The following is a 19487-nucleotide window of genomic DNA, read 5'->3' as shown; positions in this document are numbered from 1 at the left end:
GTGTAGTGAACCATGCATAGGAATATAATTTTTGGATGTTCTTCCCCTAGAGTTGAAGAAATGTTTTCACAGCTGAAGGAAATTCACGACAAAGTAATTTATATCAAAGATTCTTTGCTTGCCTTGGACAGCCAACTGGGACACTTACAGGACCTCTCAGTTTTAACGGTTGATACTCTCAAAGTCATTTCAGCTGTGGATACTTTGCAAGAAGGCGAAGTCTTTCTTTCTGAACAGAAATACCAGACCTGTAGGAAGCTTCCGCATAGTTGGAGCAACACTCTATGCTCAAAGGCTTTGAGTTGTATGGAAAGTGAGAGTATCAAGTGCAATTACTATAGCGTGCCACCTTCTCTTCAGAGGAACCTAGCGAGAAGCCATTGGTCATTAGGGGGCAGCCATCCCATTTTGGATGCCCTAAACTATGGTGAAATCCAATTAACCAAGAAAGATCCAGAACAGGAAATTGAAAATGGCCTTCTGACATCGGAGTTATCTTCAGGGAATAAATCAGGCTCTCAGTACGGAAGGTTTCTTCTTGTGCCTCCGGATCAGAAAGGAGCTTCTGAAGATGCTGGTTTAAGCTTGGCCTTTTCGACTATGCTGAATGAGCTTAAGGACTTAAACGCTAAAGATGAAATGAAGCAGAGTGACGCTGTCTCTCAATGCCATGTATGCAGTGCCAATGATGTGGCAAAAACAATGCCGGTTATCAGCCAAGTGCAGGAGCTGAACATTTCCTTGGCTAAGGAAGAAAATGAAACTGCTGCTGAACACCATTTGTCCATCCATGCAGTTAATAGCATCAGTGAGACCTCTCAATCTTCTCCTTATCGCTGTGAGGGACCAGGGAAAGGTTATGTAAATTGGGGCTTCCTGGAAGACAGCGAGAAGAGAGATGGTAGCAGTTGGTCAAGACAGCAAGCAGGTCAACAATCGCTCTGTGACAAAGAAGATGGCCATTGCAGTCCTTCGCATGTACAGATCAAGGAATCCAAATCTTTCTCTTACAGTTCGGACGTATCAGAGTACAGTAGTGATAGCTCGCAGTCCCGCCTGACTTTCCAGCGTAGCATGTCTGTCTGGATCAATCCTCTCAAGAGGAATTGGCCTTTCTACAAAGGGAGCAGCTTTTGTGCCCATGGGGCTGAGAAAACGGCAAAAACCAGCAAAATAAAAGGCAATAATCACCCAAATTTGAGTTTTCTCCTCTTCTTATGCTTTCATCTTTAAAGAGAGAACTCTATTGCAGGGGTCTCCAACCTTGGCAACTTTAAGCCTGGTGGACTTCAACTCCCAGAATTCCCAGTTAGCTGGGAGTTGAAGTCCACCAGCCTTGAATTGCATTTACAGATAATCCTTGTCTTACAACCATTTGTTTAGCAACCTTAAAGTTACAATGGCACTGGAAAAAAAAGAGAGACTTACAACCAATCATCCTCCTCCAGCATCTCCAACTGTCACATGATCAAAATTTGGTCACTTGGCAAGGGCATGTATTTGCGAGGGGTACAGTATTCTGTCGTCACCATTTGTGTCCTTCCCAGCTGACCTCTGACAAGCAAAGTCAATGGAGGAAGCCAGATTAACAACTGACCCACCTAATTCACTTAACAAATGCAGTGATTAGCCTCACAATGGTCATAAAATGGGGTCCAACCCACTTAACATCTACCTTGCTTAGCAACGGAATATCTGGTCCCAATGTGGTTGTAAGTCAAGGAATACCTGTATTTTTTAAAAAAGGTTTGTTTATATTTGCATTTTTCTGCCTTCTTTTAGCTGTCTGTCTCTCTCTCTGTGTGTGTATGTAGAAAGTAGTGTACAAATAAATGAAATCGGTATTAACCAGCATTGGGTTCAAACAATACCCTAAGCGATAATGGGTGCCATGTGGTTTTAATTTGTCAGGTTATATAAACAGAGCCATCACACCTCAAATATAAACAAGATGGCAACTGCAGGCACCAATGACATTAATAATATTTTGGAATAGTATTTAGTAGCATTACAATGATATGACACATTTTATGAAATTAAAGGGCAAATGAAATTATATACTATACTATGACAGCTGGAATTGTTGGTATAATTGGATTGACCAAAGATAAATAATATATTATAAGGCATAAAAGAAAAGTATCAATACATAACAACGAGGTAGCGATATAAGTTAAAAACAGGTGTGATTATATGACACAAGTTAAGGTGATGAAAACAAAAGAAGATCTTGCAAACTGTTAAAATAAGAATACTTTTAATCCTGTAACCTCTTTCTTTCTTTCTTTTCTTAAAATTCTTTCCCTCTCTTCCTCTTCTCTTTTCTTTCTTTTCTTTCTTTCTTTCTTTTGCTTATTTGTGTATGTATTGTGACTGGTTTTAATTGTAAAAATTAATAAACTATATTTAAAAAAAAAAAGAAATTATATATGAATGACATGAAATGATATATAAGTAATGGAATATTATAATGACATATGAAACGTCACTTGACATTCTTCCTCCATACACCTATGCTATTAAGTTCAAATATTTTGCTCTCCTCTCTTCTCCTCTTTACTCATACTTTTGTCTATAAAAGAAAAATAGTTGCCGATCTTTAGCTATTCCTCAGCAGAAAGTGAGGACCAATTTGTGATATTTCAGCCTTCCCTATACTGTTGGGTCTACATCTACATCATCCATAGTCAGCTCTTACAATGCTGTTGATAGCAGAGGTTGTCCGTTATGTCTGGAAAACAGAAGCACGAAAAGAGGAAAATAAATTGTAAACCACTTAGAGTTGTTTGAGATGGGCAGCTTATATATATTTGCAATTATATAAGAAATTTCAAATATGACAAAGAAATTTATGGAATATTAATATGTTGAAATTATACTAATTTTTTTGTTAGGCACTTAAAATTATATATATATAATATATAATTTGTTTTCGTAGTTTTTCACGGGTACAGGTATGTAGGTCTAGGTGTGTTCAGGTCTTTTCCTGTGTAAGATTAAGAGTATCTTGGCAATGTTTCGGTGAGGTCCCACTCGCCATCCTCAGGCTGGTGCTATCGGCTTCGTGCCAGTGCAAGCACTGCTATATATAATATATATATATTATTCTATGACTAAATAGAAAATGGAATTTTAGTTGCAGAATATATATCCACTTTTTGTTTAGTCACTTTTAATCACTCTGAGAAGCACAGAGCCAAAGACACAAGCCTGAAGATGATGAATGAGACTTCATCGAAACGTTGCCTAGATACCTCCAATCTATTGCAGGAGAAAACCCGAATAACCAAAGATCCACATCTATATATATCCACTTTTATCACTTGACTTCATAGTATCTTTATACTTTCCATTATATTAAAAATGATTCTATGGTGCTGCAAGCTCTTAATGCTAAAAAGAGGCATACCTAAAAGTAAACCTCATTGACCACAATATGTCTTATCTCTAAAAAGAAACTTCACTGCAAAACTTGTAGACTTATTTGAAATATGAATTTGTCTCCTCCCTCTTTTGATTCTTAGAATTTTCAAAATCTACTCATCTCTGTCAGTCAGTATGGGCCAAGGCAAAATTTGGAAACAAAGAAAGGAGGTCTTCAAGAAAAAAGCGAAAAACTCTTCAAGTTCCAGTAGGTATTAGAATTAGAGAATTAGAGTTACATGTTGTTAGAGTTTGTGTGTGCATATAAATGTAGGTACACATATACACACATGTATACACACACACGCACACTGTACACAGATACTGTACACACACATACACACACACACACATATATAATATACAGTGTGTGTATGCATGCATATGTGTACATACATTCATTTATATGCACACACAATAAACACATATATACTGTGTAATGTATACAGTGTGTGTGTATGTATATACACACATACACATATATATACACACACACACGTGTGTGTGTATACACACAACATGTATACATATGTACACACACAAACACACACACACCCATACTTGGTATGGGTGTGTCTGTAGGTGTTTGGGTGTGTGGATCTGCCTGGGTGTGATTAAAATTTCTGGTAATGTCAGTTAATTTTTTTCAGACAGTGCATTACTAAAACAAAGGACAAACATTCATAAAAAAATAGAAGCTAGTGCTTCAAATAGATGATGGTTATTTGTAAACTCCAGTGCATAGTTATGATATTTTCAAAGAAAAGCTCTTCATCTCCTTTGAAGATTATTTCAAAGCAGCAGGTTTTGGAGTAGTTAATCCACAGAGATAACTTTTTTGTTCTGTGAATCATATTCCAAATTTTCAAATGTTTGATTAAATGAGTCATCTGGAATTGTAGGATACAATCCACAGGAAAAATGCATGTTTCATATAGTATTATTTGCTTAATCACTGGATTTCATCCCATGAATAGAATCCCCCAAAGTATTGTGACTTTTAATCCTACATTTGATGACATTTTTTGCCATTTCAACTGATTGGTATAAAAGAAAAATAGCTTCTTCCCTTCTGTCAACTATTTGTATTGCATAATGACTACAATGCATAGAGCATGCAAATACTTTCATTTAAATATCTTGATTTGACTTTGGATGAAAATTGGGGCAATGTATATTTTTGTACCTTGTTTCTACTCTATTTGATGCATGCAATATTTTCCCTTAACACTCTAATCTTTGTTTGAATGGGGGTAACAGACATTGCTTTTTGAGCAGGGGTCACCAACCTTTTGGACCTCAGGGACTATCAAATTCATAATTTTAAATCCCGCAGACCACTAATATATATTGTGACTGACAGTGGCTTGCTGACCTTGATGGGAGAGAGAGAGAGATATCTGATCTAACCTCAGCGGGCTGGCAGTGATGTTCCCCCCCTCTCTCAAACACACACATGACCCCTCAGACACACACACAACCTCCAAGGCAGCCACATTCCTTCACTAATCTGCTTTTCAGCTCCATTCTTAGAGAGAGAGAGAGAGAGAGATGGTATCCTGCGATCCCAAATAAAGAACGTTCGATTGGTAGGAAAATGGGGTGGGGGATTCTCCTGCACACTAATCACCCCCAAAAAGTCTGCAGGAAAATTCCCCACCCTGTTTTCCTACCAATGGATCGTTCTTTATTTGGGATCGCAGGATACCGTCTCCAGCTCTGTTCTCAGGGGAAGAGAGAGACTTTTGGCTTCATGCAAGGAAAGTAGCAGAAGCAGCAGAAGACTTTCTTTCTCTCCCAAAAACTCCACCAGAAATAAGTCTTTGCCAGTACAGTCTCTTGGAGCAGGATGCCTTGCCAGGTCCCAAAGATTCATTTCTAACAGAGTTGGGGGGAGAGAAAGACTTCTGCTGCTTTCCTTGCGTGCAGTCAGAAGCAGAAGAAAGAAGCAGAAAGAAGCAGCTCGATGGTCAGGCCAGGCACGTGGGGTGAGTAGGGCAAGTTCCCCCCCTTCACCCTTTCCCCCCTCCCCTCACTACCTCATGTTGTTCACAATGCAAGGGATGCAAGCCTTGTGTTCCCGTGCAGCCTGAATTAATTGCTTTGGGGGATGTTTTGGGGTGATATTTCTCTGTGGACCACCAAAATTTTCTCGTGGACCACCAGGGGTCCGCGGCCTACTGGTTGGCAACCACTGTTTAAGAAGGCCTAAAAATATGACAGCAGTCCAGGTGATATTCAAATGGCTATTTCTCTGGACCTTCTACTGATTTTTATTTTCTATTTTTCTTGGCAGTTGATTACAGTAGATAGTTGCCCTCAGAACATCCAAGTGAATTTGGAACTGCTTGACAGTAAGCCTGCTGAAGACAAACAGGAACGCAGGGCCAAATGGCTGACCGTGTCTCACTTCAAGCAACTGAGTATGTCACATTAGTATGTAATGAAGATTGCATACAAGACTAAAAGAAAACCATGCATACTGTGGGAAATAATTTCTTAAAGAGAATAAGTTATAAAGATAGGCTAAGAAAGTTCTTGGGAAGGATTACAATATTATGAATTTGAAGAATAATAATTTCACAAGTTGTAGAAAGTTGTAGATCTGCCATGATGGGAAGTATGAACATATTTTCAAATCATAAGTAACAAATTACAGATATACAATTTACAGCAAATCTTGGGCCCCTGTGGAATGTATGGTTGTTCTAGGGAGTTAACAGGGTTTACGACTGAATGTTGACTTGATCATCAGTATAATAATTTCCATTTGTTGTACAGTACAAAGACATTTCATGGAACCAGAAAAACTTTCATGAGTTCCAAAGAACAGGATTACTTAACTTTATTTTGCTAGAAGTTCCACTCCTCTTCTTCCTGAGGGTTGCGGGAGCCAAGCACTTATACAACTAGAAAGCTGGTATTTTTAGCCTGTCTTTATTTGTGGAATTTTAAAAATGCAAAATGCATGCCTTAAATATTTCAGGAAGTTAACACATGCAAATTACCACCACTCTATCCCAGAATCACAGAAAGATTTAACATATTTAGCACGATTCATCCACATGCCCAAAACTTTTTGATTTTTCACCTACCTTATCCAGATCATGTTAATAATGTGTGACTTTCAATTTACAACCACAATTGAGCCCAAAATTTCTGTTGCTAAGTGAAATAGTTGTTAAGTGAGTTTTGCCCCATTTAATGATCTTTTTGGCACTGTTAAGTAAATCAATCACTCCAGCTGTTTTTAGTAACATGGCTGCTAAGTGAATCTGTTTTCTCCATTGCCTTTTCTTGTTAGAAGATCGCAAAAAGCGATCATGACCCCAAGACACAGCAAATGTCATAAATACGAGTCGGTTGTCAAGTGTCTGAATTTTGATTGCATGACCATGGAGGTGTTACAAAGGTTGTAAGTATGAAAACCATTTGTAAATCACTTTTTTCAGTGCCATAATAATTTCAAACATTCACTAAACAAACTTTTGTAAGTCGAGGATTACCTTCATTTGATTATATAAATGGTTTATCATCAAATTTCCTTTCCCATACTCTGCAGGCCCTTGATAACAATATTCTAGTGACAGTCAAACAAAGGATGGGAAAAACAGCTTGTCTGTCATGTCTAAAAAGAGTCCATCATGACACGGTCCTCTGTTGACATTGCATAACCCTTATGAAAGTCCTATTTCCCAAAGATAAAGAATCACCTTGCTTTAAGTTGATTTATTGCTATGGATACTTTCACTTTTGGGGGAACAAGATACTTGCAATAACTTTGTGTATACCGCTTTTACATTTGTTTACTTGGCTAGATTTAGATCATATCAACTGTATGCATCAGGAAATGAAAAATCAAGAACTAGTGAGGCAAACAGTGCAAATCTGTGACTACCTGAGACAGTCGCAAGAGGTAAGATGTGCAAGGTAGATTTTTAGGGTATTTATATTAATTGCCGAATCTCTAGTGAGTAAACTAAAGAACCCTGATTTTTTCTTTATACAGCAAGAGCAGAAGATGCTGGTGAAGAAATAAATAATTAATCTGAAATATTTTTAAAGATCAATGATTAAAAAAACCTAACTTATCAAAACATAAATCAAGGATATAGGAAGAGAATAAATTTAAATGTTGAGGTTCTATATGATTGTGAGTTGTTAAGGAAATAGTATCAATGAGTAAATATAGATTAGTGGTATGCAATCCTTCACAGGGATCCTTTGGGCAGCAGAGAACCTGTGCATAGCGTGTCTTCTCAATTTGATAAAGCAGCCATGTTTGTTGCCAGGTTCATGTCGCTAATTTGGAAGCTACTTTCCATGGCTGTTCCCTGAAATACCTTCTGTGGCAGATATGGAAGATGGAAAGAAACATGGGGTTATTATTTTTTTAAAACAGGTTCATGAATACTCCAAAATGTTCTGATCAACTCTTTTACACAGTCCTAATATAGTCTGCTGATGAAAGAATTTTATAATTCGTTCTTTGGAACTTTCCTAATCAGAATCCAGTTTGCTTTCTTGATACCACCAACCTTGTTAAGCTATAGTACAGGTAGCCCACAACTTATGACCACAATGGAGCCCAAGATTTCTGTGCTACATTTGTTGAGTGAGTTTTGCCCCATTTTATGACCTTTCTTGCTACAGTTGTTAAGTGAATCCCTGCAGCTATGAAGTTAGTAACATGGTTGTAAAGTGAATCTTTCCCTATTGACTTTACCTGTCAGAAGGTTGCAAAAGGGGATCACATGACTCCGTCATAAATATGAGTCAGTTGCTAAGACTCTGAATTTTGATCATGTGAATGTGGGGATGCTATGACAGTTGTGTGAAAAATGGTCATAAGTTCCTTTTTTTCAATGCCATTGTAACTTTGAGTGGTCACTAAATGAACTGTTTAAGTCAAGGACTACCTCTACTAAATCCAGAAAAAGATTTAATGTTGATTAAATAGTTTAATCAAGTTGAGCTGCTAATTGGAAAACCTCAAGGAAGGATTATGTATGTTTGCTGTCTTAAATTGCTTATATAGCAATACAAGTGAGATAGAAATAAAAATATATATAAAATTATGGAAAACAAGTTTGTTTTCTGGTACATTGAATAAATTTACAATAACAAAATATTAAGAACAAAGGTTGTCTTGAAAACATTTTGAGATGAAAACGAGAGGTTTAGCTTTAAATATGGCATATAATCTTAGATGCTCTCTGCCTTTCGGTATCCTTAGTGAAGAACTAATAATATTTGTGTTTGCATATTGCATGAAGTGGTTGGTTTTGTTTTAACATGATAAAAAAAATACAGCTATTATAACTGGTGAGTTACAAATATGGCTTAATGTTATAAGTGGATCAGTGGTGGGATTCAAATTTTTTTACTATCAGTTCTGTGGGCGTGGCTTGGTGGGCGTGGCAGGGGAAGGATACTGTAAGATCTCCAGTCAGAGGTGGTCTTTGCCAGTTCTCCGAACTACTCAAAATGTCCGCTACCGGTTCTCCAGAAGTGGTCAGAACCTGCTGAATACCACCTCTGAAGTGGATTCAATAAATTGTAGCTAAAAGAAAGTACAATTTTATATAATGTGTATATTGTGCTGCTTAAAGAGGAAAGAAGAGATATGGATACATGAAAGTTACTAATCGTAATTTTATTTAAAATGTCTATTCATAAAAAAAATAATAGAAACAACAACTTTCCCCCAGGATTTAAATAACAGCATTGCTTGGACTAAGAAGAATAGAAAGAATAATCTGAGCAGAAGCTACTCGTAAGTATTCTTGTCTGTTTGATTGCAGATGGCATTTTTGATGGTTTTTAACCATAATATTTCTATTATCTGACATGCCCTTGTGACCTTTAATCGTTTAGCTGATAACCTAATTGAGATGTCCCATTCTAAAAACTTATCACAAATTGTGAGTTATATTAAATTGTATTGATCTGCATGTGATCCTCATTGAAACTAGTGCCAAAAATGCAAAGAAATATATCTCTGCATGCACCACTTGCAATACTTAGAATACATCAAGCAAATAAATGCTGGATAAAAATGATAGAGTTTACAGTTAAGTAGTTTGTCTATCAGTAGTCATGAAATATTAAGAAATACAAGTTAGTGTATAAATGAACCTAGTCTGTATTGTAATGACTATTATATATCTTTTGCAAACTTAAAATGAATGAAAAGTTATTTAAGTTTCCCAATGCAGTGAAACATTCTCTGTGTGGGTGCATTTTAATTTAATGATAAAAATCTAACTCCATTCTTTGTTTCAAAAAGGTTGAGAAGTTTAGATGGAGATGGCAGTAAGTTATTTTATTTTATTTTATCTGTAAATACTATAGTCAAATTCCTGTTTAGAACAAAGTTTAATTTAAAGAGCCTCTCACTACTAACTCACTTTCCTATATGGAAACTTACTATGACTGACTATCCCTCTGATATAAAATCTGATACCCCCCAGATTTGTAGAGATTGTTGAGATTGTTTTGTTTTAAAAGTCATACAATATGTGGAAAATAGATAGGGATTGAAAAAGAAAAAAAAAGTATAAATCAGGCATTAGTGCTTAGTTATATATCTGAAGGCCTCCATAAAAACCCAAAGATGTTGAAAACCTTTAATGTAGGTTCAACTATTATATCAACAATTATTGAAAATTATGGTTAGTTTCAAACTATAATATCCATTTCTGGATTGCAAATAAAAAAACTGTCTCTCCAGTTCAGACTAGTTCTACCACCTCACACCACTTTTACTTTGACCTTTACCTTTCACTACATTTTAGTGTATGCTCCAAATTTCTGTATTGATACGGCAAAAGATATTCGTTGGGGCACATCAAGATACCTTCCCCTCAATTGTTTTCACAAGGAAATGCCATAATGTTCCTTTCCAAGATTATCTCTTTATCTGTTCTAATATTGATATAGATATGGTTACACATATATTCCTGGCAGTGGTGGGATTCAAATTTTTTTACTACTGGTTCTGTGGGCGTAGCTTGGTGGGCGTGACAGGGGAAGGATACTGTAAAATCTCCAGTCAGAGGTGGTATTTGCCGGTTCTCCAAACTACTCAAAATTTCTGCTATCAGTTCTCCAGAACTGGTCAGAACCTGTTGAATACCAACCTCTGATTCCTGGCCTGTCCAATCTTGGAAAGCAGAATTAATAATACCACTAATTGCAAAATAGTTGATTTGGAGCCAACAAAATACAGTGCATTTTTTAATTAAGTGATTACTGTAGTGAAGCTTCCAGGAAAATAGCAAACTTTAACACTTATCTCGACTGCTGTCGGTAACCATTAAACTTAAATTAAAATTTATCTATTATAAAAGTTATATTCTATCATTTTCTATTATTTTATTCACCTACCATTCTTTTTTCCTGTTTTCCATATATTGATTCATAATTTTGAACTGTATCTGGAAAAATCTGTCCTGATATGTTATTTTAAGTGCTAGCCTTTGACCAAATAAAACAGATCTATCTTTATAAAATTTATAATAAATGTTCAAATTCAGAGAAATAGCATGTTCTTCAACTGAGCAGATTTTCAATTGAATTGAAAGGCATTTGATTATGGTATATGTTTAGCTGTTATTTTAATTTTATTGGTACCTATGATATTGATCATTGACTTTCTAAAATATTATTTGAATCGTATATAAATACAATTAAGATAATACTTGAAAAAATGCTTGAACCCTGTTGTATTCTGCCCAAAGACTGCTAGAAATAGAGGAAGTTATAGGTCTTGTGAAATAAATAATATCATGGTCCCCAATACAATTATATGCTTTTTACTGATAATTTAATAAAAAGTTAAAATGGATTGTATTTCATTTCCAATCATTTTATGGCAATCTTGACTGTGTAGTGCTCACAACACTGTATTTTTTTCCATATTTAACAATGTTTTAAAAATATTTCAGATATCTCACTCTGCTTTAAACCCCCTCAAGATTTGCACCATCATTACTCAGGTACGTAGTGAGTATTTAAGTGAGTATGCTGAGTATATTAATTCTTTCCCTCTATCATTTTCTAATTATCTGACTTTGAAGTAGCTCATTATCAAGAGCCGTATATTAAAATAATTCCTAAGAGAGTATCTTGGGGAGATTAGGATAATTTATTATGTTAGCACTGCTTTCTGCATGCCAAGTAGTTGTTGGTAAAATAAATTGGTTACTGGAAAGGATAATAACAGATCTATAATCAAAAGCCATATAAATAAAATTTCTTTTATAATTTCTTTTATAAATATAATTTCTAATATATTTAGGAAATATAATGAAAGGAAGTAGAGCTTGAGGATCAGCTAGTTCAGTTTCTGATGAAATAAATCTGCTTTTAATATCAATCCCCAGTGAATTCATATCCAAAAAATGACTTCACACTGTAATGGAAGCAATGAACACATATGAACCTGCTAAGCTGCTACATATTCAAAGCTGATGAAATTTGTAAAATTCACCAGCAGATGTCCTTGCTGTCACACATTTAAGACTGTATATATACAGCCTTTGCAAATATTGTTCAGTTAGATTGCTAAATGCAGTATTTATAGCAGGTAACAATTGTATGATGGCTAGCAGTAGTATATTATTTTATTACGATAAGTATGAAAGCTATTATATCATAAATACATATCAGCATATATGAAAACTGCTGTAGTCAGTTTAGTATATATTAAAAATAGAGCCAAGCTGGATTTTGAAAAAACTTAAGGAAAATCTATTCAAACCTTACACATTACTATTTTAAATTAATTTTATTCAATATTTTTTTTACAAATATAAAGGCAATAAAAGAAATTTTAAGACAATAATAAAAAATAGTAAATGGAGGAAAAAAATAGAAAAAGAAATAAAAGAAAAAAATATAAATAGTTTCCAATCTCCTTGATAACAGTAATAAATTTATCTCTTTTTTCAACATAAAGTCCATAAGGAGTTTCTAGTCACTGATAAATGTATTGTTGATCTGTCACTAACCAAATGATTTTACCATCTCTGTTAGTTTTGTCACTTTTCCCAGCCATTCCTCCATTGTGATGTTTCAGAGTCTTTCCATGTTTGTGCATATAATAATCTTGCAGTAGTAATCATACATAAAAAGAATCTTAATACAGGAGAAATTACAATTGTGATGGTTGGGAAAAAATTTTCTAAGAAAATGTATCTTTTGCCAAGGATAATGTTTTTGTTTCAAACAAAACCAGTTCTGATAACTGAACAATGGCAGAAAGATATATCAAAATCTATATAGCAAGAAAAAAGTCAAATATATATTTAAATTTAAATTAAATGTATTTTCTGGTAAATGATTCCAGAAAAAAATATCTAGAATGTATAAGATAGTTCAAATTTATGTTGGAAATGTGGATAAAGTGAAGGATCATTTTTATAACTGGTAAGAGTTTACGAAAATACTTACATAACTTTCTGAAATGCCATTAACCCACCTTGATGTATATTCAGCAATAAATACATCCTATATTATAATATGCTTTGCTATCTGAGAAGAAATATAGAAAGGGATACCTTGAGTTCAGACAAGGTATCAGTAATTTGCCAAAGATCTGAGGGAAACTCAGCTTTAAATCTTGACAGTACTTTACAGTAAGGCTTTAGATCAGTTGTAGAGTTGAAATGATATCATCAAATACTGCCCATTTTATTTAAATCAGAAGAATAAATTCAGTGGATGGCCCTTGAGGGTTGAGTAAATGATTTCAACTGGGTTTGGTTTTTTTGAAAGATTTTCCAGTGCTATGTTGTTCATTTAAGTTCCTTTCCATCTTCTAACTCAATCTTTGTCTAGTAGATTTATTCCCCCATTCTATATTTTTTGCCCATTCCAGCCAGTGGTCAGAAAAATAGTAGTGTAAGAAAATTAAAATGCTGAAATTACTCTTTAGATAACATTTTAACAAATTAGTTTTACTTTCATGAATGAAAATAAAACATTATTCTAATCACTTCAAATGTTGTACTGTATTTTATGTCTCCCAGTCAAAGGCCTTCTGTGGGAGCGACAGCTCTTCAAATTTTCTTTTTTAAAATGGTGGGCAAAATTTTTCAGATCATATGATTAACTTGCTTTTTTGCAGCTGTTGAAAGAAACAATTTAATGAGGCTGGCTCAAACCATCCCTTTCACACCAGTGCAGTTTTTTGGTGAGTACTGGATTTCATGCTGATGAAAACATTTTAGCCATAAGGAAAATTCACAATAATTTAGACTTAAAATGTGCAATAATTCCATTGCCTAGTTATTTTTATTAAATCATGGTGCACCTCTCTTTCTTTCATCTATACATCTATCTTTTGCATTATTTTGTATAATATCAAGAAATAACTGGAAAACATTGTCATTAAAAATCCTTGCATTTTTCTTCTATTGCTAACTGGGTTTCTTTTCTTTTTTTGTAATCTCATTGTTTTTCTATTGTCAATCTCAGAATTTTTTTTTACAAGATCTCCAATTTATTTATTTATTTGTTCAATTTATTTAGCTGGAGAAGAAGTAACGATTTATAGACTGGAAGAAAGTTCACCTTCGAACCTTGATAAAAGCATGTCCTCTTGGTCCCAGCACGGCATGGCTGCCATGATTCAAGTTTTGTCTCAGGAGGAAATGGATGGAGGGTTGAGGAGAGCCATGAAAGCTCTCTGCACCTGGTCTGAAAATAATGTGCTCAAGTTAGGTGAAGTTTTCATTGTAAAATCTTTCCTTCCTGAAGTTGTTCGGACTTGGCAGAAGATCTTCCATGAAAGCACAGTCCTCCATCTGTGTCTCAGAGTGAGTAATCAGCAATCCCTACTAATAACTGGAGGCTAGCAACACTCTACAGAAGGAACCCTGCACCATGGTCTAAAATGGTGGTTCACAAGAGATCTGTTAAATCCCATTGTTACCTAAATCCCAACTCTGTGAACAGGCATCTCAGCCCTGTTTCCCCAAAAGTAGCTCTATTTATGAGAATGGCTAAAATGGATTCATTATAGCACATAAATAGTCATATTATTAAGTACTAGTACTCTCAGGTATATATTGTAGTGTATTCAAACTAGTACCAATCTAGAAATAAAGAGAAATTTTACAGTTAAAACAATTAATAAGTAAAACAGCTTGCCTTCAAAAGTTGTGGGTACTTCATCATTGGAAGTTTTAAAAAAGAGATTGGATAATCATTCGTCTGGAATGGTATAGGATCTCCTGCATGACCAGAAAACATCTGCATTGAACTAGAAAACCTCCAAGGTCCCCTTCCAAGTGTGTTATTCTGTAGTGTGGGGTCACACAACTGTTAATATCATTGTAATAGAAAATGGAAAGTGTATTCTTCTTATTTGTCAGTGAAATACAGGTACATGGGATCAGCTCAATCATATTTTATAAATTATTTTGTGATTTTGTTTTCCAAGAAACTAAATTTTCATCCTGTCCTTTGAATGACACTTACGAGTACTTTTAAGTTTTCCCAACCCAAGCCAATTAATAGTTTTGGATATGATCTCTAAGCTGGGGTTTCAGTTCTTACTTCATCTCTTATTTACTTCATCTCTAGAAAGAGACATTGGGCAGACTTAGTCAAATCACCTTGTCTCATCATAATCTTAAAAAGGATGGATGTACTTAAAACGTGGATGGAAATAGCACTAACTTGTTAAATGTTATTGTAAACATTCCTGAAATAATATAGCTAGGTTTTTTTTGTTTTTTGTTTTGTTATTATGTTTAGGAAATACAGCAGCAAAGGGCAGCTCAGAAATTGATATATACCTTCAATCAAATGAAGCCCCATAGCATTCCATATACTCCCAGGTATGAAAAATGTGTTTCTAGAAATAAAATGTAAAAGAGTAAGCCTATTCATTCTATATACTATATGGTGATTTAATTATTAATATCTGCAGTTAATAGACAGGCACTATATCCTGCACTATAATTACAACAACTATTAGAGGAACAGACAACTATTTATTCATGTGTTTTATATATTATTACAGTCTATATTCCATTGAAATGGAAGCAGTGACAGATTTTATTTTTTGGAGCTCCAAGATCACTGCAGATGGTGACTTCAGACAATTAAAAGACACTTTCCTTCTTAGGAGGAAAGCTATGGCATAGTTATAAAATCATAGTCAAAGCTATGGTTTCCCAGTATGAGAGTTGGACCATAAGGAAGGCAAAATGCTGAAGAATTGATGCTTTTGAATTATGGTTCTGGAGAAGACTATTGACAGTCCCTTGGACTTCAAAGAGGTCAAATCAATCAATTCCAAAGGAAATCAACCCTGATTATTCTTTGGAAAGACGGAAATTGAAACTGAAGCTCAAATACTTTGGTCACTTAATGAGAAGTGGGGACTAATTGGAAAAGACTCTGAGATTGGGAAAAAATGAAGGCAAAAGGAGAAGGGGTTAGTAGAAGATGAGATAGTTAGATAGTGTCATTGACACAAAGAACATGAATCAATGTCTGGAATATGCTACCTGATTCTGTGGTTTCTTCCCCAAACCACAAAAACTTTAACCTTAGAGACTGTCTACTATTGACCTCACTCCTTTCCTAAGAGGTCTGTAGGGGGTGTGCATAACCACACCAACATGCCTACCGTCCTTGTCCTATTGTTTCTTTTTATTTTTCTTATATGTATCCATTTCATGTATTCATAACTATGTTTATACTTATACCTGTTATCTTATAATCGCTTGACAAATAAAATAAATAAATGAATAAAATTTGGGCAAATTTCAGGAGACAGTGAAGGAGAGAGTGTGCCATGGTCCAGACATGACTTAGTGACTGAACAGCATTCCTCTCCTTCCATCTCTTTATATAATGACCACCAAAACCTGACATTACAAACAAGATGCCGCTTTTCAGGACTGTGATGAATCCTAAAGGGATGATCCACAATATTAGATATTTATTCAAGAAATACAGGGAATTTATTCAGGGAATTTGGGGCTTATTTCAACTCTCTGTCTCTGTCTCTCTCTGTTTGTCTCTCTCTCTCACACACACACATCATATAAAGACACAGACACAGGCACACACACACTATCTTATATATCTATCTTATTCCTTTTGTTCAGTTCAGTGCTGATAAAATTACTCAAGTTAACAATCAAGTTAAAATCCTTTTAAAGTATATACATTATTTTTTCCCCTGACATTACTTCAAGCTTCTACATTCATTTGAATTCATTTAATGAGCAATATCAAAACTTCATTCTTAATATTTAAAATGAAGATTTATTTGATTTACAAGATAATAAGAAATACAAGACATGCTTTTAATTCTGTGAATAGCGATTTCATTTGAGTATCCAACTTCAGAATTAGCAGAAAGGACTATATTGGATTAAGCCCTGTAGAAAGTAACTGTGCAAAATAAACAAAAATATCAGAAAACTGCTGATTTTTGGGAAACAAAGGGGGGGGGGCATGCTAATAGTTTTGTGAGAGCCAATGGCTGCTTATATGTTTAGCTGGCAATCACAAGTGAACCTTCTAGGGTGTAATTATTATATTTTTATTCTGTTGTTAAATCGCCTGTGGTGAGTTGTTCTCTGTAATTTGTTTGTCAGGATTATGATAATAGATTTTCCCAAAGTGGTGCCCAACTTTCCCATCAAGCTTGGAGATTTTATGAAACTCTATCTGAAAATTTGGTTATAGTCTTAAACTTAATTTTTGGGAATAAATGTCATTTAATTCAGTTAGGTTTATTTCTGCCTAGACACGGATAGATAAGATAACATTACGTTTTAACTTGTATTCTTATACTTGTACTCTTATTCACATACTTATGTTCTTGAATGTTCTTGAATATATGATGTTGATGAAAGTTGTACATGAGATTAGTACCCTTTATTCATCAAAAGCAGCATGAATAACACCTCCTGAAAAGATATTATCCTTTCTTTTCAGATTCCTTGAAGTCTTTTTAATTTATTGCCATTCAGCCAATCAGTGGCTGACAATAGAGAAATACATGACAGGAGAATTCCGCAAGTACAATAACAACAATGGGGATGAAATCACACCTAGCAATTTGCTGGAAGAAGTTATGCTGGCTTTTTCTCACTGGAGTTATGAATATACCCGAGGAGAACTTCTTGTATTAGATTTGCAAGGTGAGTAAAAAAGACTGTACCATGAAAATTAGGAAAAGTTAGAAAAATGGCATATGACACTTGAATGGGTAACACATTTATTTGGGTGTCAGCATTTGTGGGCTATAGTATAGTTTATCAGAAACAAGAAAAGTTCTACAAATACAGTCCATAATATACACAGGCACACAAACACCCATCTATTGTTAGTGGTTGAATGAGTAACACTGACTTCTAGGCTTGTGTATGTGTGCATTTACAGAAGATTGTGCAAGCATGCCACAGGTTCTGTCCTTTTTGTTGTTGTATGAGCAACATGATATTGCATTTCTGCTTTCAGCATTCTACCTTCTTTCCTTCCATCTTTGCAAATGCCATGGAGGCCTAAGTGAATTAGTTCTGATTCACCTTGAATATTTGAGATTTGGAATAAATATGATTTGTTTTAAGGCCAGGTTTAGAGATTTGAGGACATATCCATTTGATCTGAGCCGTTTCTTTAAATTATAAAGGGAAGGCCTCAATACTTTCTTTTTGAAATCTCCCCCCTACGTCTCTTTTAAGGTTGAGATCATATGCCTGAGAATCAATAGGCAGCAGCACTTGTCTGAATTTGTCTTAACTCAAAGCAAGGTAAGATTAGGCCTAGTTAATACTTCAATGTGGGCTAGTCTGGAAATTGCAAAAACTATTTTTTTTCAGAAAAGGGGCATGACAAACCCCTTTCTTGCTGATGCCAAGCAAATGGATTAGAAGTGCTCCAAGTGTGAATCACCAAGTATTGCCTAATTATCATCAAAATATATTAAAAGTATGAGGAAAGGAGAACTCCCATTTTCTTTTTAGGAAGGAAGAAAGTTGTGATCATTGAATTAAAACTGAAGACCATACTGAAAGTAAAAATAAATAAATAAAAACCTACAAAATATACACAAGTAATTTTTCAGTTGCTTTCCTGGAGTGCAGGGCTTGGCATCACATTGCATCGTACTCGTGTCAGAAGCACCAAGGCATTTTGGGGTGGAAAGAATTAGCTGGTGACATCACCATTATCCAGGGATACCTGTTTATGGTCCCTTTCTTGTCCCTATTATTATGCCCAACAAAGTGGTACCTGTTTATCTACTTGTGTTTGCATTCTTTCAAACTGATAGATGGGCAGGAGCTGGAGCAAATGACAGGAACTCACCCCATCACACAGTCTAATATACAGCCTTGTCAAGTCAGATTCTAACCATGTGAAACACCATTTTTCCTGACCTGGCACAATACTAAGTAATTATTGAGTTGCCCTTAACTAGCAGGACAATGTTGCTGCCTTTGATCACTGGTTTTTATAGGGATAACTAAAACTAATTAACTAACTTAAATATTGCATCCTTGATGGCTTTGGTGAGGTGAGGTTAGTGGAGGGTTGAGTTGGGTTGGGTTGGGATGGCAAGCACACAAACAAAGCTTGACCTCTTGCTGATGTGGGGAAATATGATGACACAGAGATCATTTGGCACAAATAAGGTAGCCGTCATTGCCTTGCCACATCTGCATTCTTGAAGTAGTGAGATCTGGAGCACTTGTGTCAACCTGGCAAGTTCATGTTATGGTATATGTACCAGTATGAATCTTTTAGTACTGAAAAACTCTGTTTTGCCATAGCATACCACCATTACCTATCTCTTAGGAAAATGAAAGTGTGGTTGCTTGGTATAGAACATGTTTCAAAAAAAGCACAGGTTAGACGCATCTATATTTTTGTTCTCATGCTACTTTTCTTTAATGGAATTGTGTGGTGTGCTTCTGGCAGTTCCCACTAATATGGTTGCTTTTAAGTATCTCCTGTCTATTTTATTTTTGATATATTGGTGTATTAGAACTTGCATGTGTATTTCTGCACTTATCTGGATCAGGCAGAAC

The 19487-nt window shown here is 35.1% G+C and overlaps 1 protein-coding gene across 1 annotated transcript in view; it reads left to right on the top strand.

Annotated features, from left to right (window-relative positions):
- The window catches only part of TRPM6 (transient receptor potential cation channel subfamily M member 6), a 71846-nt gene that overhangs the window by 45703 nt on the left and 6656 nt on the right, over positions 1–19487 (top strand). Inside the window, exons 27-37 of the mRNA XM_026703808.2 lie at positions 51–1180; positions 3525–3631; positions 5720–5846; positions 7242–7339; positions 9135–9199; positions 9713–9738; positions 11373–11423; positions 13556–13621; positions 13960–14246; positions 15190–15272; positions 17392–17597. Coding sequence (XP_026559593.2) covers positions 51–1180; positions 3525–3631; positions 5720–5846; positions 7242–7339; positions 9135–9199; positions 9713–9738; positions 11373–11423; positions 13556–13621; positions 13960–14246; positions 15190–15272; positions 17392–17597 — 2246 coding nt within the window. The remainder of the gene's footprint in view (positions 1–50; positions 1181–3524; positions 3632–5719; positions 5847–7241; positions 7340–9134; positions 9200–9712; positions 9739–11372; positions 11424–13555; positions 13622–13959; positions 14247–15189; positions 15273–17391; positions 17598–19487) is intronic.

The sequence above is a fragment of the Pseudonaja textilis genome, chromosome 2, assembly GCF_049901715.1.
Source record: "Pseudonaja textilis isolate UNSWEBS1 chromosome 2, rPseTex1.2, whole genome shotgun sequence".
In the NCBI taxonomy this organism is placed as follows: Eukaryota; Metazoa; Chordata; class Lepidosauria; order Squamata; family Elapidae; genus Pseudonaja; species Pseudonaja textilis.
This window is presented reverse-complemented; position numbering and strand designations above follow the sequence as displayed.